Here is a 26,261-nt window from a genome sequence, read left to right as displayed (position 1 = left end):
GCGGCCCTGCTTCTGGACCAAGGAGTCGTGAGTTCGAATCCCGACGTGCACGCTACCGGGAAGGATTGCAGTCACTAGGATGAGACGTTAAGCCGTGGTCCATTGTTCATTGTGCTTGTCAAAAAGAGATAGGGGAATTTCTCCGGCACAAAGAAACTGAAATACTGTACATAGCTTCTGTCTTCTCTGTTACAGACAACCTCTTCTGTTGTAAGATTTTTTTACGTAAGATTTTCAATAAGTCGTTTATAGAGAACTAGCAGTTGATAGGACCCACGGCAACTTTCTTCGTCACAAGTTTATACAACACAGTCAAGACTGTTCCAAAAATTGTCTAAATTTGTTGCCGAAAAGCTAGGACGAAAGTGACCGGGCCCTGATTTGTGGGGCGCCCTTGGCGCAATGGACGGAAACTTTCTAAGCCGACGTCGCGCCAACTAACTGTAGCTTTTCGCTCAAAGAAGCAACCCTTTTGTAGTTTTATAATAGTGACCACCCTTTAGACTACGGGTAAGAGTTGTTGCTATCTCTTCTTTCAGCACATACAAAGAGAAAAGTCCCAAAAAATGACCGTTGTTTACAGTTGATTTTGAATGTACTTGACCTAGGTGCGATGTGAAGAAGAAATGATTGTACGTACCTCCCAGCCTTCGTTATGATCATTTCTGTTCCAGCCTTGTGAAATCTCTGCCACAGACCTGCGTCTTGTAATTCCACCTTCACGTCTTCCAAACCCTTAAGAAAAAGAAAATGTCAGTAGGCAATTGTAAGAAAGCCATGATATCATAACCATAAGTAAGAATGCTCCAATGTACATTCTTGGAGATGACAAGAACTTTATAAAAAGTAAGTTTTGTTCACATAAAAAGTCGTATTGTTTAGGCGTATCGACACATAGTAACTCTCTGGTAATCAAACGTTTGTTAATACGGACAAGTCAAAAACATGATATTTGACAAACTTTTTAATTTGGACATATCATGATATTTACAAACACTGCATAATATTTACTGTTAAGCTCTTGCATTTGTGCACACAATGTAGACCATGCGTTCTAAAAAAGAACATCTCAAGGGAGAGGCAACACTAAACACAAATATCCTGAAAGCAGACCAAATTCTCTGCAATCAAATTCCTTCGTTATGATTATCTATTTTATGGCGTGTGTGTTTGGGCCCCTGTTTTGCTAACAGAACTGATAACCTGCGAGGCTGTGCTGATATCGCCCATTAGTGAACTGTATGCTTACTGTGTTTATCTTTGCCCACGCGTCCCTTCCCTGGGGGAATTATATACGACAAAAACTCCGGTCTTTAGTTGAGAGACTCGGTCCTTTACAAACTCGACCCTGTCAGGTTCTTGTCAACTCGACCCAACACCCTGGACCTGGTCAACTTAGCCAGATATTTGGTTAGGGTTAGGATGTTGGATCGAGTTTGTCTGATTTGCCCGTGTTAGTATTGGGTCTAAGTGTGGTTTAGAGTGTTAGGAACTAAATTCGGCGTCTTTCTGTTCATCACCCTTGAGAAACTTTCTGAAACTGAGGCAAGGATTTGATAGAAAGAATGATTGAATGACAAAGTGTTTTAAGAACTAAACTTCGCAAACGGTTCGCTTCTATCTACAACCTACTAGTACATAAAATGAAGAAAAATTACGATTATGACTTAAGTTTGATAAGAATTAGAATTTTGCAACTGTGCAACATGTAAGGTTATCAAAAAGAATGTCGTTAATAAACTATTGCATTCTAGAGAATATAAGACTTTGTAGTCATACATGAGTACTGAAGTATAACTGTTGCTAATACCCCTGTCACATTATCCACGATCTTCGGGCGTATCGATGGAAGATCTGATATTTAAGATCGACAGAGGGCTGCGCGTATTTTTCACCTGAAAACCGTCCCTGTCACATATAAGCCATACTTTGTACAATTGTTGTGCAATAAAGTTTTTATCATAAGCGAGGCTCGGGCGATTGCCGCAGAATCGTCGTCCGATCGATTTTCGCCAAATGTGACAAGGGTATTATCACCAAAGTTGATATCTATGTAAACTTACAACAAAATCAGCCAATTTTGAGCATTATGGAAATATGACTTGAGCGGAACAACAAGTGCCCGCCGGACACTGGGCATGTGTACGCTATCTGGCCGTTTCGGGCCTCAGTTGTAAATTCGGCATATCCTGGAATTCCAGGGATCTGGCCCTGCACAATACAACAGACATGTCAAAGACTTGTGTCTCAACACTGAATTTTACCTCCCTACTAACGTTCTCTTGCGATCACCCAACCTTTGTAGTCTTTTAGCCTAATATGTACAAAATTTATACTTATTTCACTCATAGTGTGAAAGATTATAAAAAAAAGATTATGGAAAAATTGTTAGGTTTGGTATTGTCCTGGATCTGCCGTAGCACACAACAATGTTATATTATGTTTGATAGTAGGCTATGTCGAAAGCCTTAGAACTCTATGGAGGTCACTTGTGGTAGCTACTTTTGGTCCCCCGCTCGTTTGCATGTTTTGCGAAGTTGGGAAGTTTCTCAGTGACTTTGTAACATTGTCGTTCTCAAGATGAGATCGTCTTAGGAGATTTAAGGAGAGTTCACATAAGGGTCACTTTTAGGTCGAACGGTCCCCTGAGGCAAGAGGCTAACTTGTTGTCTATGCTGTGCACCAGGCGTCTTAAGTAAGGCTAGACGTCAGGTAGTCGTAGAAAAGCTGACGGCAATGTTCTCATTACTTTACCATTGATATGATGAATGTATATCCCTCATTTGTAAAAAGTCCATTGAATTGTTACATCGTCAATTGAATTGCTACATTGTTCTCAAAGGAAGCAGTTATGGTAAAAGTTTAAAAAGCTTTCGTGACAATTTGTCTTTGGTTCGTTATTCTCTCTGTAGTTACAAGTAGGATTATTGTCATGAGAAGTGAAGAATTGAAAGCCATCAACTTGTACCAAATAAGACATCATAAGTGCAACGGAATTTCCTATCCACCTTCCCAGACGTTCCAGGTGCAGACGGCGTTTATTTTGAGGCGATTTTCAACATGGGCCAAGTTGTGATGCTATGCATCCCAAGATTGATTATTCTTAGTCATTCTCAACAAGTACAGACCTGTCTAAACGTGAGACAATATCAGGATATGGTCCCGTCGTACTGTCAAGAAAAACTACACTATGCTCTTCGCTCGATAAGCTCGTTGTCGCATACCTAGGCGGCTTTTCAGAACCTGACTCATATTGAAAATCGCAAATCAGTACTCTCAAAAAAAAGTAAACGCCAGCTACACCTAGAAGGTCTGCGAAGAAGGCAAGAAGGAGCAATCTCTCGCACGTTGGCGCTATACGGACCTCAGGGACTCCGTCCGTCCGGTCGTCGGCGCCTGGCGGCCCGTCGTCCTTCCTGTCCGGCTCCCGCTGCCTCGGCCGCTCATCCCCGACGGACTCCTTCAAATCCCCAGACATCGATACTGGATAAACTTCTCTGTCGAGAGAGAAACCAAATCGTTGACACCACTGTCAGAAACTGAGATAACTTTAACTTTGTTTGCGAACTAAAGGCTAATTGCAAAGGGATACATAGATACGATAACGTGAAAAAAGTATATAAAGCTAGACTACATGACATACATCTACATACATCTACCTGATGTTCCTACGTACATTATGGATAAACTTCTCTGTCGAGAGAGAAACCAAATCGTTTACAGCACCGTCAGAATTGAGATAAAGAAAGGAAAATTAGTTTCTAATTATTCGTCTGGTTTAACGGATTAAGTCGTGACCATCTCCAACCAAATTATCTCTACCAATAAACAACTTTCGTCGATAAAAAATCCCATTAGAGACATTTCTCTGAAATCGTAGGTAAAGTTAAGTTTCTTTCACAAAAATTGTACGAGTAAGTCATCGAGCCCTGGTTCGGTATCTAAGATGCTTAACCAAGTAAACACTGCATCTTAAAGTATTCCTTTGATACCGCAATGAAGACTCGTATTCATAAGAAGTTTGTTGTCTTCTTTTACGAGTTCTTTTGTTCTGTCCTATGTGAATATTGTCATGCTCGTCTTCTTCTCTGACTTCCTTTCTCTGCACTCAGTAAAGAAGGCTTTACATAAAAGACCATGTTGAGTATTCCCCTCATACTTAGGGAGTTTGCTTGTTGTTCGCTTCTTTGTGTATCGGTTTTGGGGTAGAGCACGAACACTCTCCAATGTGAGGTAGGGCTCTGACTTGTTTTGAACGTCTTTTTATGCGCTTTTATTAGGCTTTCTATATTGTTAGTTTTTTTCGTCCACCAGCGGCTGATCGGAGTACAAAGACGTCCAAACCGGCTCACAGCGAAAGCATTGAGCCAGTAGTCACTACGGAGGATGGTACTCAGGCTTTCCAAATATTTGCTTATAGTGTTGAGCACGGGTATCGGAACCTTAAGTATAGTCTGTATAACCGGCCTTCGTAACACACCAGCTTCGAATCTACAAAGACATAGTACCACATACGGGATTGTCTAGGACTGTCTAGCGACCTCAGACAGCGACAAAACACGTCCCAACAGATCTGAGAACTCTGAGAAAAGCAAGACGGGACTCCGTGTTAGACTAGAGACACCGACCTGCCCGTTATCTCCCTCACACGCGCCGGGTTCTACCCAAGACGACTTCCCGACGCGTCGCCCTCGCGACACAAAAAGTTCCGTCTTCAAACGCAAACACAAATCAATTGGTCTTTTTATCAGAAACTAGACCAAAGCAATTTCTTTGATGAAAGCTGTTTGTGCCGACCTTTTAGTCAAAGAAAATTAAGGCGGGATTTAGACTTGTTTCTTGTTAACTGTCGTGTGAGACATTGTGGTCTACTCTCTCGTAAACATCAAGCAGCCTTCGCGACTGCAATACACTTCTGTATTAGACTTCACCTTTTTTCTCTCCCCCCCCCCAAAAAAACCCTACAGACTACGATGTCTAGAACGACAATTAAAAAAGTAAATCCTGCTTGATTCTCTTCTTACCAGCTTCAGAAGAAAGTCAATTCAGTCTAAAGGCGCACTGTCATTTATGTCTATTCTGCTACAATGCAGTTTCTACTCTTATGTAGATCTGATGTACATACATAGATCTAATGTATCTATTCTCTATTCAAAGCCTGTGAAATTTGTATTTCTACTAAACTATAAATTCAAATGAAGCGTTAGTTACTGCTGCTGTGTGCCATGGATCTATGAGTAGGTAGAATTCCTTTGCTTTCTAACTTTCTAATCGGCAAAAAAACATTTCAGGACATTTCGTCAGAAGTCATGGCCATCTGAACTTTCTATTTATACTCTTGTGTTTTCCATCTTGTTAAGTCTTCTCAGACTGCAGATAGGATGCTAGTTTTCTTGATTAAGCCGTTTCTATCATATGTAGGGCAGTTTGCAATGTTCTTGGGTATATTTTGCATTTCTAAAGTGTGATATTTATTTCTATTCCTCCGGGTAGCTGAGATGATAAGGGTTTCAGAAGATCATTTCTGGGTTCACTGTTCCATACTCCTGGTAATTCTACTTGCAATGTAACTCAAAACTAACACAACTTGCAAACCAGAAGTTCTCCTCAGAACATGCATGTTAGTATTATCCCAGAATGTGTATTTATAAGCTAGTTTGGTGGAAACAGCCAAGTTTTCTTCGCTTCCTACTTGTCTTTCAACAAATCTATCTTACAAATCTATCTTATATTGCCATACACACGAATCGGTACCTAATGTAATTAACTACCGATCCATTTTGTACCTTAAAAGATTTCTGAACAAGTTCTTTGTCCAATTAAGAGATGTTGTTGTCTGGTAAATGGGAAGAGACATGTTCTCACCTAATCCTCCGATTAGTAGTGATATTGTTTGCTGGAAAGTGTCAACTTTCCAATCGTTCAATTCCTTCTTTACTTACAAACAATTTTTTACCCTAACTTTTGTTACTCTGGGGACCACTTTCGTTACAGTTTCGAAACATTGCAAGTCACAGCAGAAAGAGTTGTGTATGTAGCGGTCCATCCTTTTTGAGGGAGGTAATTTTCTGAGGTTTGCATTTGAATATCTTGAGGATTATGGAATCTCTGCGGACTTCTCTGGCATTTCAGATGAAACCACGATTACTGTCCAAACACACAAGTTCTAATCCCATTCTTGTGATCTGAGATTACCTCCTGTGTTTCTTTGGATTGAGATTCTTTAAAGATGCTGCATCTGAAAGGCACACACGGATTCTTGTCCCATTGTCGTATTTTCCTATGGTTTAGATAGCCACAATAACGTTGACTGCGACTTAAAGGACACAAAGGTGAGCTAGGATTATCTTGTATGTTCCTCTATGGTTAAAATAACTACAACAACGTTACATGTAACTGTATCTAAAAGGTACATAGGCCCAAACACACGAGTTCTAGTCCAATTCTTGTGAGCTAGGATCTTGTATGCTCCTATATGATTCAAACAACTCATCATCAAATACCTACAACAACGTAAACTGTATCTGGAAGGCACACAGGCCCATGCATATTGGTTCTAGTCTTATTCTTTTGAGCTAGGACTGTTTCATATATTTTCTCATATGTTCTTGTATGTTTTAGATAACTATAACAAATGTTTCTTTGGGTTGAGATTCTACAACGATACTGCAAATAAAGGCGTACATGTTTCAAATGATCTTCAAGAAGAAAACAAGACAATAGAAGTCGACTGGCGACACGGGAGTAGACGACGGTCCATTACACGCAATTATTCACATATTTACTCAGACGTTGAAGTTTATTAAGGATTTACGGGAAGGAAAGTCATTTCAACAATCACAGGGGTTTATGAAATCTTTTACAACGGGTATATGATGTGACTTCTTCAAATATCTTTTCTTTCAAAACGGTTTTAAATCAAGAAGTATTTGTACAGGGATGGCCTTTACATTGCTTCAGGTTGTCCCTAGCCCTACGTACGTAATGGATATGATCTTAAGAGAATCATTTCTCCTTTTATATCTTTCTACCATGCGTGCAAATTGCCCAGAAAATAGAATAACTCTTGACTTTCAAAACGGTTTCAAGAAAACAGTATTATTTGTTCAGGGATGGATTTCCCATTGCTTCAGTTCAAGTGTTCCTAGCCCTGTTTGTCCCTGGATATGATCTTAAGAGAATCATTTCTCCTTTTATATCTTTCTACCCTGCGTGCAAATTGCCCAGAAAATAAAATAACAGTTTAGGTTGATCAGCAGGGCGGTGTAAAGAGCTATTTCACGAGCCCGCCTCTCTAATCATCCAAAATTGTTGGAGATTTTGCAATATTGAGTGACAAGCAGGTGCTAATGTGGAGAACGGGGGCACATGAAGTGCGTAGAGATGTAACTGCCATTAAGGTAACCGTGTCAGAATTAGTCCTCAATGGCTCTCATATTCTCAACGCTTTGCCTACACTTCATAAATGATATGCATCTAATTCCAATGGTGGGGTAAGACGATACACGCTGAAGTGAAGGAGGAAGAGTTTTAACAGTGATTCATCTCCCCACAAGTAATCTGTCCTGTATCGTATGTAGGGAACGGTTTAGTTGGTGGAAGAGGCGAAGTTTGGGGAGATTTGTACGTACCTTTGGCGGGTGCGATGTCAGTAGTTCACGACTCACTCACTCCTTCAGTCTCGGTCTCGGCTTGTTACCTAAGGCTCAACCGTGAAACCCAATGGGGGTTAGGAGTGACCAGCGGAGGATGCGCAAGTTTTGGGGCATCAGCTTTCCCCCGTGAGCTTGCGCCGTCCCATCTGACGATCAGCGGGTCGATAGTGCGTGTAGAGGGGGGAGGGAATTTGGCGCGTAGCTGTAGCCTTGTTCTGACGACGCCTGTGCCCTGCGCTGTGGTTGGGTGGGTGGGTTCGGGATCGGGCATGAGATTTTGGGGCTTGTTTGGTTGCTGGAGTGTGTCAGGCCCTGTCAGCGGAGAGGGAACCAAGATGGATGTGATGGAATGCCGACTGGCCCCGTCCGACACACACGAGTGCCCTGGCTATTGCCAATACAATTACAGATGTTCGGCACGAAAAATTTAGGGCCCTATAATGTCATTACCTGACTAAACGGGAGATGCACGGGCTCCGTCCGTTAGTGGTGAAATAATGGGCATTTAGTCAGCCATCAAAACCCACATACCAACCATAGATATCACTCATACATACATGCCTACATACGTACAGTCATCGTAACAGTGGATTAACACTTACTGCGATAACAAAGATTACGGGACGTGGCCATGTTAAATAGACCTAGAAACTAACAAAATGACTAGCAAGCTGATATTTCCGGGCTATGCTAGGACCCGGTGCCAGATGATCCCTTGTGTGTTATCAGCTATTTCACCGGTGGTCTAAACAGTACAGCCTCCTTAAAACTTCGTAAAGGCCTTTGTCCATGTAAGAACTGTCAATTTAGATCCTTGATTCCAAAGATTCCCACACATTCCATGGTCAAAACGTAGACTTGGTCTCCCGTAACTTGGTGCTTTCTTCACATACAGTACTCGCTGTCACCATACTTCCGATATGTGCGATTTGATCAGACAAAGATATAAAACGCTTGATATGCTATCTTGAAAATTGAGGTAATGCCAGCTAGGGACCTGACAGTACGCCAGGCCAGCGGAAGTGGGGGTCATGGGCCCTGTGTCAGTGGTGACTGCCATGGTGTGTGCTAGATGTGCTCTTCTTTTATATCTAGTACATGAGAATAAGAGGCTGTATTGTTGCAAGAAAAGTGAATTTCATAAGGTCAACAACAAACTACAAATCAGTAGAAATACTAAACAAATCTTACACTCATCATGTCCGTGATATCATGTTACAGTCGCTTAAGGATGATCCTGGTTTTCGGTATCTTTTCAGAGAAAGGAACAAAGCAACTTTATGTATTTACTTTTTTTTCTATCGAGAAAGATGTTACATCTAAAGTGTGTTGGGCTTAAGGTGGTACAGAAAGGCTGCTGAGCATATCACGAAAATGAAATTATTCCATCAGACTTGGTGTTTCTTTAGGCCTTTTTTTATTATATTTACCCCTAAACTGATGAGTAGAAATGTAAATGACTTATTACGTGTATATGTCAAGAAAGAGATTGCGAGGCTGACAGAATCACCAATTCTACCGGTATAGTAGAGATTGGAGTATATGCTCAATATGTCCTTACACTTCTGTATCTGTATTTATATAGCCGGTATAACCGCCCTTCGGCGTAACACACCTACAGCTGTCTTAACAAGCTAGACGAAATTCAACCAGTACATACTAGTTAACATTTTTCATTGTAGATATCATCACATCTTTATATCATTGTAATTGCGCTTTATCGCTATGACCTCTACTAAGGTTGTAAGAGGATGGAAGTAAAATAAAGGTCTTTCATTCATTCATTCATTCTTTTATTCAGTGCACGAAAATAGTATTAGTATTCAGGAGGCTCTTGGATGACAGTCTCTTGGTCATTTCTTTTTCTTTATTTTCCCACTCATTGACGTGCTGTAAATCTTAAAATGGTCGCAAATGTTTTATGTTTGCGGTGACAGTTAGGTGTTTGTACGTTTCCAGTGCATTACTGCTGTACTACAGAATTTTTTTGTGTGCGGAGTTTAAACTCGACAAGAGCCTCCTTCACAAAAGGCCTCCTACAAAACCTCAGAAAGACACCGGCATCGACCTTGACCTTCGTCTTCCCAAGACCTACCAACATATCAATTATGATCACTATTCATCCAGACCCTCTTAAGGTATGCTGACTACAAATACACGGAAAAACACACGCATACACATATATGCATATACACACATACACACACACATGAAGGTCTCATTGATGAGTTTCTTCTTCCCATAGACTTCTATGTTATAATTCGTGGTTTAAATGGGCGCGTTCATAATGAAGCTACGTGAAATTTCAGCAGATTTTTCATTCTATGTCGAGCACATTTACCCTATATCGTGGGAAAAAATTGCCAACGTAAACTATACGAAGGAACTTTTTTTATAGCAATTACAAACTACGATTAGTCAATCCCCACAAAAGGCACTTTTTCGCTGCTAGTGTACAACCGAACCACTCAGAACCCACGACTGTGTACCTCCGACCTAGCGCGCGGCTGCAAAACTTTGCCTGCTAATTTCTTCAGCTACAAATAAGCTTTCACCAATCTAACTTTTGAGATCAGTTTCGCTGGCTAAAAGGGAATTTCTCACCGCTAAAAACATGCGTCCGTTCATTTTTTGCCTCGGATCTCTTTTACCCACTCGGAGTAATACATCAATGAGACCTTAATGTGCACACACATACATCCTAGATACCTGAATCCCGCCTCTCCACGTACGAAAGAGATAAAGAAAGTTTATTTGCAAGTTCATGTATGTAGGCTAATTAAAGTACATGGTGGAAACAAGATAGGGGATATGCATGTAACAATTAACAGCTAGTGTTGACTTTTTCTAGATAGGCTGGGTTTATTTCTTTTTAGTCCTAACAAGAATAGGTAGCAACTTTTTCCAGACGGACGTTTGTTTCCGAGGTCGCTTGTCGTGTGGCAAGACCAAGACTTCTGTTAAGAATCCTAACAACTCAGAAGTTGTCTGTGCGCTGCTTAAGACATTCTGAGAAGCCTACCAAGACGAAACATAAACAGATCAAGGATTTTGCGATAATGTTCGTGGCCTTAACAAGGACAAAGCCACTGTGTGGCTTCTTGAAATGTTAACAGCTTTGGACTTTGGCTAAAGGTATGGTTGCAGATGACTATGCTTTAAAAACATTGCCCAACAGAATGCTCAAATCCAAAGCAGTTGCTTTCTGGAACGGCTTAGGAACTATTCTAATGTAAATAGTTCTGTAACACAGTTAAACACTTTTAACCGAGTGCTTTAACTTGGAGCTGCTTGTATCTATATGTATACGTCATTAAGTAACATGAAAGTTAATCTGAGTTGGTAAAATACATTATGGAGAAACTCACCTGAATTTTGGACTGATTCGCTCAGTCTTCTTCAGCTGCCTGACCCAATCGTCATGGACACGTGACTTTCTGCACGCGTGGCGTCAGCAATAGGTTAAAAGTTGTGGGAAGTCGACATCGGCCCCCGTCTCGATTGAGAGACGGTTGACGCGCCTTGATGCCTCAATTACTCCTCTCACAAACACGTGACTTTCTGCACGTGTGAAGTCAGCAATGGGTCAAAAGTAGTTGGAAGTCGATATCGGCCCCCGTCTCGATCAAGATCAGGTCGATGCGTACTGATGCCTCCATGACTCCTCACACAAGCACGTGACGTTTTGCATGTGTGACGTCAGCAATGGGTCAAAAGTCGATATCGGCCCCCGTCTCGATCGAGATCAGGTCGATGCGTCCTGATGCCTCAATTACTCCTCACACAAAGTAGCCATGTTCGGTATTCAGACTATCAACACCTAGAGTTGGAGAATAGTTGATCTCTCCATAACTTTATCATGTGATACTAGTTTGACAACCTTGCTTGAATACGCCCCCTTTTCCCATTTTAACGTTTGCTGTTTTTTTACCTTTATTCAACCTTGATACATCTTCGGCCTAGGCCGTTTTTTCAAGATTTCAGGGTTGTGCGAGAAATCTTGTTAGCCTGTCGTAAGTGAAAATTGCAATCCAAGTTGCCATCAGATGTATTGTCCTTTTCGAATAGACTAAAGTCAGATCAAATTTCGTGTTAGTCTTTTTTCTTGCAAGTTGAAAGACAATGTCTTATTTATATTTTGGAATGCAAATGAAACATCGCCAGTCAATTAATCTATTCCCTTGCTACCTTTTCCACGAAGGTTGCTGTAGGTGTTGTTCGTGCGTATGTGTTTCTGTCTATGTGTTTGTGGATAGCATAACTCAAAAGCTGTGGATGGATCCTGATTACATCTAAGAGATGGGTTATGGTCGGAAAAAGAAAGGTCATGTTCGATTGTGGGCCACTAGCGGCGTTCTACGGTACTGTGGTGGAACTTTCGGTTTTACTATTGCATGTTCTAAGCATGCTATGTTCGTGACGACTGTTCAAGTGTCGAGTGTTGTGCATGAACTTACCTAGTATAACGAGTGCTCAGACGAACATTGAATTCTTTTGTATGCGTTTACATGTTTGTGTTTGTGCTTGTGTGTGTGTGCGTGTGTGTCTGTGTGTCTGTGTCTTTGCGTGTGTGCGTGCGTGTGCATGTGTGTTTGTGTGTGTGTGTGTGATTTTATGATTTTATGCTGATGTCTTGAAATCTTTACATCAAAATCAAAAACACATTTTTTTCCTCACGGTGGCCCTCCGAATACCCGCGCTGCTGCCAGCCATTGTTAATCCCGAGTTACTTAGTTCTGATCTTGATTCGGTGAACTTGCAGAGGCACAGTTAATGTTTACATAGAGATGACATTTCTGACTACCTTGTCAAAACAGCTTCTGTAAAGCTAAGGGCACAACCCAACGTACGTGCAATTTGTCCGTTCGCTTTTTGGGGAAGCCACGTCCACCACGTATTTCTGAAAAAAGTTTTGCCTGCCCTGCACACAAGTTTTGCCTGCACGTAAAGTTCTACGACGTGTCCGCGTGCTCTAAGATCCGTCGGATTTCCTACAAGTTCGTACGGAGGCGGTACTTACCACTTACAGATCCCAAAAGATTGCCCACGTTTTGACACATAGACAGCACGTATTTGTACGTACGGCGGGTTGTGCCCTTAGCTTAAACCCAGAGTTACTTGTGATCTTGATATGGTGAACTTGCAGAAGCACAGTTAATGTTTACATACAACTGACATTTCTGACTACCTTGTCATAACATTCTGTAAAGCTAAGGGCACAACCCGCCGTACGTGCAATTTGTCCGTACGTTTTTATTTGTGAGGCCACGTCCGCCACGTATTTCTGAAAACGTATGGAACGACTGGCAAGAGCAGGGAGGGAGTACGTCAACGCACGGCACACAAAGTTTTGCCTGCACGTAAAGTTCTACGGCGTGTCTGCGTGCTCCAAGATCCTAAGAGTTCATACGGAGGCGGTACTTACCACTTACGGATCCCAAAAGATTGCCCACGTTTTGGCACGTAGACATCACGTATTTGTACGTACGGCGGGTTGTGCCCTTAGCTTTAATCCCAAGTTACTTAGTTCTGATCTTGATACGGTGAACTTCCAGAAACACAGTTATTGTTTACACACAGCTGACATTTCTGACTACCTTGTCAAAACAGCTTCTGTAAGGCTTTCCTCCTGTCCATCATGTTCTTATCGCCATATGTACGATTATAGAAACAACGTCTTGTCAAAGCTTCGGGAGGAATGTTGAAGGAGAGGGGTCGAGAGTACAGCGAAGTCTGTACGAGTGAGCACCTCTTCACAAGGATCACCTGGCCAATGTTACCACTTTTTGGTGGTCCTTAGATAATTTTGCAGTTGATAAGCATCAAGAATCCTGTCTATAGTCAGCACCTTTCCAACAATATCGGTCCCTGAGTGATATTTTTTTCTTGGCCAGTTACTGTACGCTCTTCCAAATACAGTGTATTGCATAAATTAATAAACTAGTCAATTTTATGTTTTAAAGGGGACCACCCCTTCATGAGATTGTGTGTCTGTCTCTCCGTCTGTCTGTCTGTCTGTCTGTCTGTCTGTTTCCTCATTTTTGTGGTCAGTAATAACTCAAGAAGCTCTGGATGTATTGTGATGGTATCTGACATGTGGGTGGGTGTTGGCAAAATAAAAGTCAAGATCGAATTTGGGCCCCTTGGGGGCTATCCCTGGTACTGCAACTTCCGGTTTCTTTTGTCTTGCCTATCATCTGAAGGTGTCTTCTTCGGGCCTGTGATTTTCTGATCACAATACCTCCCTCCTTTATCTCCAAGCAGATGTTGAGGAGGCTAAATCCTCCCATCCTCCTACGCACGGTCCCCAACGGTGACCCCAAGGAGTTTCGACACGACTGTGGTCCCTCTGCGTAGGAGAATGAATCCTCCACTAGCTGTCCGTTTCTTTGTCAAACTGCCTCTCCAACGAGGAAAACATCTGATTGAAGATGACGTCATTTTGTCGTCATGCTCGTTGTGTCAGTTGATATCATTTGTTGGTCTTCATCGTTTGAGTTATCTTTTAACAAAAAGCACATCAATCCTAACAGTAGACAATATATTTGTCAAAACACACATATCGTGTATAATATTGTATATATAGTCATTGGCCAACTTTTAATAGTTCTAGTGGTCTTGTTTTTAAACATCCACAACACCACACAATTAGTAAAAGTTTGTCTTTACACAAATGCTGACTATAGCAGCAAAGTCATAAGATGTATGAGACGTGTCACCATTGCTGATGTAAAACTTTGTTCTTTCCACTTCTAGGACTTCTAGGGGAAGCTCTCACTACGGCCAGCCTTAACAAGCCGGAAGAATCGTATTGTGTTTGCGAAATGAAGGTTAGTGTCACACTTTTCTTTTGGGATGTGTGGGGAGGGTGTGTAATAGTGTGTACAGATTGTGTTTCTTTCATTTTCCATTCTCCCTCTTTTTCTATTCTATCAGGTTCTCTGGCATTCTTGTCATCGTCCTTTCTTCACCCAGGGTTCACATGAGTCTTCCCCCTCTCCCTGGTTCGTCTTTGCGTTTCACAGCCAGACTTCCAGAGCCTATGGTCACATATCGACCAGTACCGGTGTGACAGCGTTCTCGCCCCCCCGTGATCTCGCCCCCCCGGGGGCGAAATCACTAGCGATCTCGCCCCCCCGGGGCGAAATCACTAGCGATCTCGCCCTCGGGGGTTAGTGATCTCGCCCCCCTACCTCGCCCCCCTTTAGCGATTTCGCCCCCCCCCCCCAAAAAAAAACGGGTTTACATGATATTTTAGAAGTTGATTGGTATAAATCACACAATGCAGTTTCAGAATGATATAAGTACACGAGTTTGATACATAACTCCATCCATAGTATCAATATTAACGTAAGTACATGGCAATAAGATAGTTGAACTTGTTTCAGACAAGGAGGGTTGGGCCCTTGTATTCCCTTTATTGCATATACCTGAGTCTCGACATGAGATATATTTCATTGTATTCAACTGTCCTCGAGCAACCTATATATCTCCAATATGAAGTCTCTATTATGAATTGACCACAAAAGAACTATGTCATGTCTTTATTGATTATGCAAATAAGGTATTCATTAGAATAATGCACATTTTGGTTTATGCACCTGGCCAAGGGGTATCTTCACCCTTCAATATGACTGTTTTTCTAGTATTTAGAAACTGGTACGTTATATGCACCTACCCTATGGATATCTTCACCTCCAATATGACTGTTTTTCTAGTATTTAGGAACTGGTGTTTTACCCGTGTTTCTTAAGACTGGTACTTTACCAGTTTTTTGTAGCATTTAGCAACAGGTATATGAACTTGTGCGTAGATAGTGTTTATAATGAGAAACTATTATTCAATTGTGTTTTTCTTAGTGCTTTGGAAATGTTTCCTGCACAAGAAAGAAAATACTGTGACAAATTGAAAACATATAGCTGACGTATTCTATACCATAGACGGTGTTCATTTATACGTTCACAATAGCATTGTTTTCTATGCCACCTCTGCCATGTCAGCTGCAAAAAAAAAATGTCCTTTCAATGTAGTGTTTGCACCGAACAAGGTATGACATCTTACGGTAATAAGGTGCCATATAGGTACCAGGTAACACACCAACTATGTTACTCCCAGGTGCAGTATAGTACCAGGTAGCGCACCTAATATGTAGTAACCAGCTGCTCTTAAGACCCCTCCGAGGAATACTAGTAATGTTCTGGGGGGGGGGGGGGCGAAAACGCTAAAGGGGGGCGAAAACGCTAGTGATCTCGCCCCCCGGGGGGGCGAGATCGCTGGGGGGGCGAGATCGCTGTCACACCGGTACTGTTTCTGCCAGTAGTCAGTGCGGTGTTTGCTTGCCCTTCAACTGTAGTCCGCTAGGGCACAAATGGCTCCAGAAGCACAGTGCCAAACACAGTTAGTGCAATGCGACGACCTGTCAGCACGCTGCAGCTTTGATGGGTATGCCTCTAGTTGGGAGGTATAGTTCTGGAATCTAGCCTTGGCATCGGGTTGCAAAAGTCGAAAGGCAATCTATAGTTAAGGCACGACAGGTGTAAATCACACTGGCCACTGATTCGTGAACGCTACTGTTTGTTTCTCATTGCCAGTTAACCGCGCTACCAACACCAGTTTTGTAACGTGCAAGTTGGGCAAAGGCCGGGCTGTATCATTGAAGGTTTGATCCACTCACAACAGAAAAGTCCCCTTTTCGTTTTTGACAAATGTGGTGGGTTCTTTAACTCCCTCAAGGTGTGTCTCCTCAAACACTGGACCTCCGACATATCATCCCATCCGTTAGGACGTCCCTATCCGAAGCTAGGTACTCATTTTCACTTGAGTCGAGTGAAACTGGCTTTACTCGATTAACCGACAGCTTTTAGGGTGTGTCAATGATGAAACTTCTGACACTTCGACAGCAGAGGCTTCTGACAGGTGACCCGTGACTGGCTCTGAGCATTGACTGGCAGCGCCCCCTATGATCATATTCCAAATTGCTTTTCCATCAGCAGCTCGTAAACAACCCACTTTGGTAAGGCCTGGGGAAAATAGTGTTGTGTATCGGAGTACGGTGCTGGGAAAAATAGGGTCGGTAGAAAGGGATTTTCTCTTCCTTTTTAAATTTTAGCCGAACTGATCCAACGAATAGAGTTTAATTTTGATTTGTATAATGGAATTGTATTTGCTATGTATGTGATGTTCGTCCATCGCTATGTATGTACGTGAATTGAATTGTGTTGTGTGTAAACTCTGTGCGTACGTGTACCCATGGCCTCCCTGGAAAGCAGTGATTAGCCACTAAGAGAGTTACCCTGGTTAAAGAATATAGAAATAAATGAATAGACAAATAACAAAGTAAAACGAGGACACTGGCATTTCCCATATCATATTTTAATCATATAGATATGCACTGTAAAGGCATAGATATATCAACTAACCGAACAAAGTAGTATAGAAGATATCTGTCCAAAACCTTACTCTGTAATAACAGATTGTGAAAGACAGGAAGTCTGTTTGAAAATTTGTTTGTTCGTTTGTTTGTTTGTTCATCATACAGATGTCAGATTGAAACTTTCGCGTCTCTTGCCAGTAGCCTACCCAAAGAAGGCCATTTGGTTGGCATTTTTGCTAGGGACTGAACACGACGTTTGCTGTGCCTAGCGCCTGACGTCCACTTGTGAGGCGGCACGCGTGCGTTCCTTGATAGGATCTCTCGCCCTTAACTGGGTTCGATCGCGCAGGATGTGTTAGCTTAACTTTTCACGTGCCAGCCGTCAAAGTCACCCTCTCCCCTGTCCCTTCAGTTACCAGATGATCTATGGAGAGAGAAGATAGCACGTGCCACAGACAGCCTCTCGCTTCTTCCAAAATTGATTTTCGAGGAAAAAATGTGAAAGAGAAGCCTCACAGATCGATATTTCCATAACCGCTCGCTGTATTAAAGTGTCGTTAAGGTGGTTAACGGGGGCATGTGCGATCCAGCGAGCGTGTCATCTGGAATGTTGAGTGGAAAATTGAAATTGGAAATTGGCCGGCCACCCCGCGGACTGGCCAGATGGATGGCTGGACTCACCTGACGAAGTTCTGCTCGCCTCACGTGACGCCAGCCCGGCAGGAGATGATAAGGGAACTAGGAAGTGCCGAAAATTACAATCTGGACGTTTGTGAGTGAGAAATTGCAAAGCGAGGGTGGCTCGTGCCTAAAGTAACGGATTACTGCATTGATACAAGCCGGAACTGCGGCCAAAGATATTTATCCTACTTTCTGAACTCTCCGCAACAGAGTTGAGAGATCACCAATAGATAAGGACACGCCAAGAAGTGTGAGAAGAAAGACCAAAACTTGAAGACTTTGACACACTTTAAAAACTTTTCTTGGAAAATAACTAAATCTCTAGCATCGAAAAGGCTATGGGCTGCTTTTACCTTTTTACAAATTATACAGTGACGAATTCTCTCATAAAAGAAAATGGTCTGGATACAACTTTACAAAGCATGCAACAATTTACACACTTCGAAGGAAACTGTCAAACCGTGGACGTGGACATGGGTGCATGAAATATTTCCCAGGCTCTCTGGGTGCTTACACGTCCGAATGTTCCTACTGACCAGTCGGATGTAGCATCTGACTCGCACCCTCTCCACCGTACAGCTGAGTGACAGCTATGTGGAGTTGTGTAGTGTGTGATATACAGGCCTGTCCACGGGCGCATATTTTCCACGTTACACCAGAAACGTTTATAGATTTGACACTACCTTCTTATTTTATCCAATCAAAAGAGGAACTCATCTCTTTGTCTTTCTGCCGTGTCAAACAACTATCCAACAAACTGAGTGACAGCTATGTGGAGTTGTGTAGTGTGTGATATACAGACTGTCCACAGAGAGCATATTTTCCACGTTCCACCAGAAGCGTCTATAGCCTTAGATTTGACACTACCTTCTTATTTTATCCAATCAAAATAGGAACTCATCTCTTTGTCTTTCTGCCGTGTCAAACAACTATCCAACAAACTGAGTGACAGCTATGTGGAGTTGTGTAGTGTGTGATATCTAGACTGTCCACAGAGAGCATATTTTCCACGTTCCACCAGAAGCGTCTATAGCCTTAGATTTGACACTACCTTCTTATTTTATCCAATCAAAAGAGGAACTCATCTCTTTGTCTTTCTGCCGTGTCAAACAACTATCCAACAAACTGAGTCACAGCAGTCAGACAGCTACATGTATGTGGAGTTGTGTAGTACTAGTGTGTGATATTACAGAGCTGTCCATGCCCATGGGGCGCATATTTTCTACGGTCCACCAGAAGCGTTTATAGATTTTTTCTACACATATTCAATTTTAGACAGATAGTACAATGTGGCACTGCACTAAAGTTAGAAACTTATTTTAACAGTGCCACATACACAGTACAGACAGAAGGTAAGGGTAGTCTCTTAAATTTTCTTTTTATAATACCTCTCCGACGGCAGTGTATAGATTTGACCCTACCTTTGTCCAATCAAAAGAGGAACTTATCTCTTTGTCTGTCCAACAACTCTCCGCCGTGTCAAACAACTATCCAACAAACTGAGTGACAGCTATGCAGTGTGTTGTACGAAGGAGAGCATATTTCTGACGTTCCATCAGAAGCGTTTATAGAAATGATTTACGAGGTGTTGGTTTGACCGGTGTACCCATTGTTAAGGATAAGTGACGTTTGACTTGGAGAATGAAAACAGTAAAAGGTAATTCTGTGGTGAAGTATGGTGCTTTTTAATTTATTTTTGGACAGACCAGGACAATGTGGCACTGCAATTAAGTTAGTAACTTATTTCAGGGGCCTAGGGTGCCATTTACAAAGTACAGACAGAAGGTAAAGGTAGTCTTTTACCTCTCCGGTCGAAGTCAGGTACCCATTTTTACACCTGGGTGATCGAAGGTCGTGTTTAAGTGTCTTCTTACCCAAGGACACAACGTCGGGGGCACGGCAGGTATCGAACTCGGGACCTCAAGGTTCCGAGCCCAACACTCTACCAGTTACGCCACTCGCTGCATGATGCTTTTTGAACTAGCTAGTAGTGGTGATTAGGGGTGGGTACCGGTACAGAAAATTCAGGTCCAGGTCCGGTTCAGGTCCAGAGGATCAGGTCCAGGTCCGGACCTGATTCAGTATGACTCATACCAATGGTCCATTTTACTACAACAGTACAAAGAAATCTGCTTGGTGGAGTATTAGACTTACACTGGTGTTTTAAAATCCTACAACGCTAATGGGTGTGGCTAATAATAACTGCACATGTGCGATTGGCTGTAAAACTTGGTAGAAATTACTATAAACTCTACTCTACTTCACTCTTGTAATTTTCTTCCACCTGCAAGCGCCAAAACGTGTGAATGCCTGATAAAATAATCTTTTAATTTTCTATTAGGTCCAACATCCGGTTCACCTAATTTTTTCAGGTCCGGTTTTTCTGGACCGGTCCAATAAGAAAAAAACGGTTTTGTACCGGTACGCAGTACCGATACCCAGCCCTAGTGGTGATACAATGCGACTTTGCTACGGTGTTTTTGGCCAACCACAGTGGTTCACCCCTACTCTTCTCGATAAGTGTGTTGGGTTCTTTTACTAGCAGAGGTTTGTCGCATAAGACAAACGCGTAAGCCCCTCCGGTTGGGGCTACACCCGTCTTTCGGAAGGGACGTAAGATGGTAATCTCCAAGCAGATCCTACAATGGCATAAGATAGTACCAAACTGGCCAAAGACTGTAGTCAGCCAAAAGGTGTCCATTTGCCCCGGTAGCGAAACACACTCCTAGCCGGCTTCAGTCCTCTGCCAGCTTTTGATACTATCTTATGCTACCGTAGGATCTGCTCGGAGATTAGTAAGATGGGGCTCCCGCGTTCAAGGTGGTGCCTCGAGTACGTTAAAGGTGAAGGTCTAGCTTCGAAAGTGCAGGTATAACTTGGCACTGAAACTTCCTGCCCTACGTGTGACTAAGTACTTTAAGGGCCCGAACCAACGGATCCTAGTGACGCGTACCAATATCAAACGTCTTCTCCACAAATGTGCATGAAAACTAGGAAACTTTCTGACTTGTAGAGAAGAAAAATATCGACTGGGCGTGCACAAATCGACTGGAGAAGTCAGCCGTGTGGAGTAGTCGATATTTGCCAAACTCCGCCGGAGGGTCTGTATGGCCTTGTACTAGTCTCTACCAGGCTGACTACGCTGGCTATCATAGGGAGAACAATTTTGCTACCAGAGTTTTGCTACTAGAGGAGTTGTTCGGCCGCACATAAGGGCAAACATGAACCTAAGCGTGGACTGACTCCCCTGGCCATTTTCCCGATTTTTTTATCCGAATTCTACGATCCCCGCACCCCCGTAGGAAGAAGGCTTGGCGGAGGCTAGGTCTCTACAGCCAAATCGCCCATCCACCCGGTGCCGATCCGACGGGATGTTTGCTGAAGCCGATTGAGCGAAAGTTTTTAATGCCGACCCCGGGGCGCGCGTACGTGGCCCCTCTGTGTGTTAGGAGTCACACCAATTACTCCCCCTGTACACACGCTGCCGTTTGAAGCGCTCCACGGCTTCGGAAAGGTCGGAAGGCGAGAACACGAAGGGTGCACCTCCACGTCACGAGTAGGCCGGTTAAAGTACTTTCTATGGATGACATACTTTGATTCAAAATCTAATGTGAGAGGGTGAAGAAAATACAAAAAGGAAAGTTCATCCTATACAGTCTCCAGAATTAATGCGAGATGGCGAAGAAAACAAGATGGGCATAAAAACGAGATGGCCATAAACATTGCAATTGAAGTGAAGCGTCAAAACATGGTTGTCAGTAAGTCTTTTATTCCTGTATTCACAGTGTCACTTCTATAAGTATAAGTGTGATCAGGGTCACGACAGTCACTTTCATGATACTACTAATGAACTTCACTTCTGCAACTACATTCGAGGCTACCTTACTAGTGTCTCTTCAACAAGTATACATGGCAAGAATGTCCCATGCTCTTCTAGGTCCAATACCTTGCCACTACTGTCAACAAGTACAATTGAGCTTATCACACGACATATTGTTCCATTCTCTTCGCATTCTTATCACACTTCGTCTTCCACTGCTTCCAGAAAAGAAGTCAAACCCTAAATACGTAGATTGTAGCTCTCAGCAGTCCATACCATTGATAGAATAGTCACTCGTTTACACTTGTCACCATTGTTATCTATACCAAAGTATTTCATTTTATACATGTTTATTATATTTTCTGTATGTTTCATGTTGCAATTAGCCCTCGGGCAAGAACTTGCAAATAAACTTCTTATTCTTCCTTGCCATGTTGACCATCCCCGAATGGAGACAAAATGGCTTGCTTCTTTTTTTTTTTCAAAATCAGTTCAATCCACGAAATTTACTTGCTGTGGCCCAATTAGGTGACGTACGCAACAGAAAGTTGTTTTTTCACAAAGGCGCTCGCTGCCTTCCTTGCTAACAAGTAAGGGCAATGATTCGTACAAGTGGAGGGTAAGAACATTGCTTATTAAAGGGGAACAAATTTGTTGCGCACACTGCAGGGCGGATCGAACAAACAGCGAAACCGAGAAGGCCACGAAGTCTACAGGGGTCAAACAGGGCGAGCCGTGTCTGACGGAGAGCGCAGTTCGACGGAGAACACTTCCTGAATAGTGTGACGTTATGTCAACTTTCTCAAAGTGTATGTCAACTTTCTCAAACTTTATTCTGATACGCATGGCTGGACCCGCATCTTAGAACTTTTTGGCTTCACCCGCGCAGTGTTTTCTACTTCTTGTGCAACCTTGGCACAACATACAAGCAAAGAAACTTGAGAAGTGAATTGATCAGCTGTGGATATTTCGGAATAACCGTTACCGTTTGAAATCGTGCTCTATCCAAGAAAGGTCACCGTCAAGGCCACTGCTCAACTTCAAAACAAGGAGCTTCAACATTTTCTCTAAAGCTCCTTCGTCAAAACAAATCTATTTCTTGTATGTTGAAGACAGGGATTAAACGAGAGATTAAACCGGACGGCAGTACTAAGGACAGCCGCCAGGGGTCAAAAATCTAATCATTTCTTTTACACGTGACCTAACCACATAACAAATTTATGCCATTCCATCCCTTGCTTTGGCGTTATTCTGCGTAAACATATGCATACATACGTACATACACAGATACAAAAACATTATGGGCGAAGGCAATTATTAAAGTTTGAAGATGAAACGCTGGCGTGTTATGGCGAGCCAGCTTGGTTATACCAACTGTAACCAAGGTCGTTACGTACAGACCATCCCAGTTGGTGGCCATTTTGGATTCAAAATTGAAGCATTGAACGTCGTTCACAGTATTCAAAGATGATAATAGTTAACGTCCCCTGGCTAGGATTCATTGTACCGCTTGTTCACTACAGATCCCTCAACCTAGTCTCTACCAGACTCCCGCCTGGCCGAATAGGGGACTTTGGCTAAATTAGGAATAAAAGCCTAGGAGTGTTGGCCGGCCCGGGCTTGGGTCGCAAACTGTACTTCTCGGTCATCTCTCCCTTCTTGCATGTTTTCTGTCTTATTTGGCCAATTTCTACTATTTTTCAGCCGCCTGTGGAGCCTGGTAGAGGCTACTTCTTCACTACAGATCTCTGAACCCGTGGGACCTGCCTCGGAAAGGACACGGTAATATTACTACTAATAAGTATAACTCGTGACGGTTTAGTCTGCTGGGAACGAGCTACGTCTCGTCCCCAGGGATACACTAACGGTTTCCATATTCAAAAGGCCACGCTGGTAATTATCGGCTTGGCGCTTTCTTCAAAGACTGTCACACCGGGCGCATGGTTTTCTTCACACTTCAGAGAAAAGGCCTAACAGGACCCCGGGGACCCATCCCGGCGATGCCTCTTCCTTTCGTGCCACTTGTTAAGAGTTCAGCGGGCACCTGTCCTTCCTCCATACGTCATATTGCGCCAAACTGATTCCATTATATGGATGGTGTCTTATGGGCACACCAAAGCCGATGCGAGCGTGCGAAGAAAACGAAGAAAAAGTTTTTGAATTTTGTTTTTAATTCATAATTAACACCCCCAGTTGCCTTTATTATGAAATCTATAATACCACCTGTCCTTCCTCCATACGTCATACTACGCCAACCTGATCCCATTATATAGATGACGTCCTCTGGGCACCACAAAAGTGATGCGAGCGTGTGAAGAAAGAAGTTTTAGAATTTTTCATTTTATTTAAAAAAACAATTGTCTTTATTGTGGAATCTATATGGGCACCTTTCCTTCCTCCTTACGTCATACTGCGCCGCTACAAGGCCATACTAATTCTTTTATATGGAAGACACTGGGCACACCAAAGCTGATGCGAGCGTGTGAAGAAAGAAGTTTTAGATTTTTTAAATTCTATTCTAACACCCCAATTGCCATTATTATGAAATCTATATGGGCACCTTTCCTTCCTCCTTACGTCATACTGCGCCGCTACAAGGCCATACTAATTCTTTTATATGGATGACACCCGCCGGCTTACCAAAGCTGATGCGAGCGTGCGAAGAAAAAGTCTTAAAAATCTCCTTTATTATTGTCATGAAATCTACGTTGAACCTTCATAGCCTCCACCAGGCCTTCCTACGTGGGTGTGGGGAACGTAGAATTTGGCCAAAAAAACCCCTGGAAATTGGCCAGGGAAGTTAGTCCACACTTAGGTTCATCATTTCGACCAACTCCTCTGGTGGCAAAACTCCCCCGACAAATTTTTCTCCCTGTAATAGCCAGCGTAGTCAGTCTGACAGAGACTAGAGCCTTCATAGTTCATACGTCATACTGCGCCGCTAGAAGGCCATACCGATTCGATTGCATGGATGACGTCCTCTGGGAACCACACAAGTGACGCGAGCGTGCGAAAAAAAAAAGTTTTAAAAATTGCCATCTAGGTGGGCATGATTGAATGGTCAAATGACTTAAGACACAGAACAATTACTTTGGTATACTAAACAATTGTAAATGTATGTTTTTACATCGTCTTAGAGTTGACTTTAACATTCTACGATATTGTCATCATTTTTTCGATGTTTTTGGCAATCTACATCATATATTTGCTTATTTTGCATGTTATTTGTAAGATTTACATCATGCTCGCAAAGTCATCTTTTTTTAAACGCATGAAAATATTTGCGCCCGCGGATGTGACCATGTACTAGTAATCAATCCAGTGTGGCCTGGCGCACTCCTGACGCCGGAGCTCCGCACAACAAAAGGTGTAAATGTTTAATACGACCGCGTGGTTTGCGTGTGTCTGGTCACTTAGCGAGCCCCTCACACATGGACGTGTGCGAGCTATCCTTCATGCTTGGCGTGTACAAGTCAAAGGTCTGCTTCCTCGACATGATTTTAAATCCCCTCGCTGAGCTAATGTAACTTTTCAACTTTTGTCTCTCGCCTGTCACGGTTATCGTCCACATTTGTCACGGCGTTGTGCGCCTATTTTCCTGTCATGTTGAGTTATCGCCCCAAAACTCAGACAAGCAGAACACTGCTGTCTTCTTCTGGGTTTTCTTCTTGTTCATCTAACTGTAGTGAATGAACTGACGTTTAATAAAAGCACAGCTCACAGTCCATCCCGCGGCGCCATTCTTAAGTTATAATGAAATACAAATATCCGGAAACACAGACAGACACACACAAACACACGCGCGCGCACGCACGCACACACGCACGCACACACAAGCGCGCATTTGGCCAGTTCGGACCATTTTTCTAATCTCTACCAGGCTTCGTATGTTGCTGAAATACAGGACCCCCTACCCCCACTTTACGTTCCTTCCAAAGGACGGGTGAAGTAATCTCCAAGTAGAACCTACGGTAGCGTAAGATGTTATCAAAAGCTGACAAAGGAGTTAAGCTAGCCTAGGAGTGTGCATGTCTACCGTAGGATCTGCTTAGAGATTAGGGTGAAGTCCAACCCAAGGAGTCTGGTGGTAGAGAGTATACAACCCTAGCCCTCGAGCAGAATTCGAGACTACCCCCAAGTTCTTGTCCAGAAGCAGGCGTGCTGAGTGCGCAGGATAAGTGGCCCTGGTGTCACCTGGATTGTTGTCACCCGTGAGATAACAGAAATCAGGGGCGGTTAAAGGGCTGTTACCCGCGCCCCGTGGGAACATATTACCATTAACACATATAAGAACCAGTCTTTCGTGGCAAATACGTACCTGTCAAATCTCGTGTTCTTTGCGGGCCCTCCCGCATTTGGTAGTCATCTTTCCGGTCCCCCGTGGTCTGTAGCAGCTCCTGTGGGGACTTAAAACCGCTTTTAGGAGTTCAAATGTAATTGTCGAGCTTTTCACACATTTTGTGGCATCGAATGACAGGTTTACTCGGCTAGTGAGCGCGAGATCGGGAAGTTAGGTGTTGGTTGAGTGTTGTTGTGTCTTTGGGAAACGCACTTGACACAACTTTCCTCACTCCACCCAGGTGTAAAAATGGGTATTCGTTTGGGGAGATAAAAGGTTAATCTCCAAGCAGATCCTACGGTGCCATAAGGTAGTATCAAAGCCAGATAAGCTAGCCGGCCAAATGGAGTCAAACGGGCACCGGTAGCATACACACTCCTAGGCTTGCTTCAC

At 43.0% G+C, this 26,261-nt stretch overlaps 1 protein-coding gene and 1 long non-coding RNA gene across 2 annotated transcripts in view; one reads left to right on the top strand and one right to left on the bottom strand.

Moving 5' to 3' along the window:
• LOC118425600 (T-box transcription factor TBX5-like) overlaps positions 1–8,165 on the bottom strand; it is a 30,426-nt gene extending 22,261 nt beyond the window's left edge. Inside the window, exons 1-3 of the mRNA XM_035834550.1 lie at positions 7,632–8,165; positions 3,365–3,497; positions 641–735 (exon numbers count right to left, since the gene is read on the bottom strand). Of these exons, the coding sequence (XP_035690443.1) occupies positions 641–735; positions 3,365–3,478 (209 nt within the window). The 5' untranslated portion in view covers positions 3,479–3,497; positions 7,632–8,165. The remainder of the gene's footprint in view (positions 1–640; positions 736–3,364; positions 3,498–7,631) is intronic.
• Positions 1–26,261, top strand: part of LOC118425603 — an 88,892-nt gene that overhangs the window by 20,867 nt on the left and 41,764 nt on the right. The window contains exon 2 of the long non-coding RNA XR_004832313.1: positions 14,412–14,485. This is a non-coding gene — a long non-coding RNA (uncharacterized LOC118425603). The remainder of the gene's footprint in view (positions 1–14,411; positions 14,486–26,261) is intronic.

The sequence above is a fragment of the Branchiostoma floridae genome, chromosome 11, assembly GCF_000003815.2.
Source record: "Branchiostoma floridae strain S238N-H82 chromosome 11, Bfl_VNyyK, whole genome shotgun sequence".
NCBI lineage: Eukaryota > Metazoa > Chordata > Leptocardii > Amphioxiformes > Branchiostomatidae > Branchiostoma > Branchiostoma floridae.
The sequence above is the reverse complement of the archived record's forward strand: the minus strand, read 5'-3'. Positions and strand labels throughout refer to the sequence as shown.